The 1,286-nt window shown below is 58.6% G+C and overlaps 1 protein-coding gene across 1 annotated transcript in view; it reads right to left on the bottom strand.

Annotated features, from left to right (window-relative positions):
• LOC115277423 (laminin subunit alpha-3-like) overlaps positions 1–1,286 on the bottom strand; it is a 225,862-nt gene that overhangs the window by 3,337 nt on the left and 221,239 nt on the right. The window contains 2 exon segments of the mRNA XM_029921574.1: positions 241–326; positions 431–581. Of these exon segments, the coding sequence (XP_029777434.1) occupies positions 241–326; positions 431–581 (237 nt within the window).

Consider the following 1,286-nt stretch of genomic DNA (forward strand, 5'->3'; position numbering starts at 1 on the left):
GCCCACCTCGGTCCAGACTCCTCTTGTCTGGGTCAAAGGCAATGGCCTCCACTTACCCTGAATCAGCCCATTCTCTATGCCCTCTGACAAGGATCATCCTCAAATGTGACTTGGGTCATGGCTCCTCCCACCCTAGGCCCCGCAAGGACGGCCCGCCACTCAGAGCGAAGGGGCCACATCCCTTCTCCCCCACGCCACTTCAGACGGTGGCCCTCAGCCATTCTCAGAGCAAGCCCTCACCTCTCCCAGGCTCTTCCCTGCCTGGATGCCTCACCACCTCCTCCAACTGACCCAGGCCCGGCCCATCCTCCAGGTAGGCCCCTGCCCTTGGAACATGCATTTGTCAGTGTGGAGCCAGGAGCTCCACCTGCCTCCCACCCCCAACACGTGCCCTGTTCGCCACAGGAGCACTCTTCTCCCCAGCTTCTACCCGAAACAGGAGCTGCTCTCCTTCACATGGCTGGGAACGGCCACCAGCCTGGCCAGACCAGAGCCAGCCCTCCGAGGGGCCACCGATTCCAAGGACACCAGACCTAGACAGGGTGTTCCATCTACCTCCAAGAAGCTACAGGAAATCGGCCCTAGTGAGGCATGGACCAATGCAACATCAGTCCACTCAGCCAAAACACAATGGGCATGGGGCTGGCACTCTGGCTTGGCCTGGGGGGTCATCCCTTAGGCCTGACTCATGACCAGGAGGCCACAGCGAAGAGGAGGAGGAGGGAGGCTTACTGCAATCCTGGGTGCTGCCTTCTATCCAGTGGGTGGGAAATGGGTGCTCCTGCTGGGCCAGCCTTGGCTTCCAGAGTGGCAGGGGCCACTCCTTAGTTCAGTCCCCACTCTCTGTAGCCTGGCTTTATGATTTCACATGCTGAGGTCACGCAGAGACAATGCCAGGCGTTTCACCTCTCCAAGTCCGGGCCCAGCCCCGCCACAGTCCTCCGCACGGTGTCAATGAGCCCGCTAGCATCCACATTCAATTTTACCTTTGGTAAAATTGACCCGAGAATGTGCATGTTTGGGGACGTGAGGGGATGGCAGGATCCTCTCCCTGGATGGCCGCAGTCAGTCAGGGCAAAGACCTTCACTTTTGCATCTGCACTGAATACGGAGGAGCTTTCTTCCTTCCTTAGTCATGTGGGTTACCAAGTCCCAAAGGTAGGGGGGAAGTGGACGGAAATGGGGGCTCACCCAGGACAGTTTTCCATCTTTGGTTGCTCCTTGGTTCATTTGGAGCTCAGGCGTGAAGCCATGAGCTCTGCATCATTCCCAGCCAGACCCCTGGT

Source organism: Suricata suricatta, chromosome 14, assembly GCF_006229205.1.
Source record: "Suricata suricatta isolate VVHF042 chromosome 14, meerkat_22Aug2017_6uvM2_HiC, whole genome shotgun sequence".
Taxonomy (NCBI): Eukaryota; Metazoa; Chordata; class Mammalia; order Carnivora; family Herpestidae; genus Suricata; species Suricata suricatta.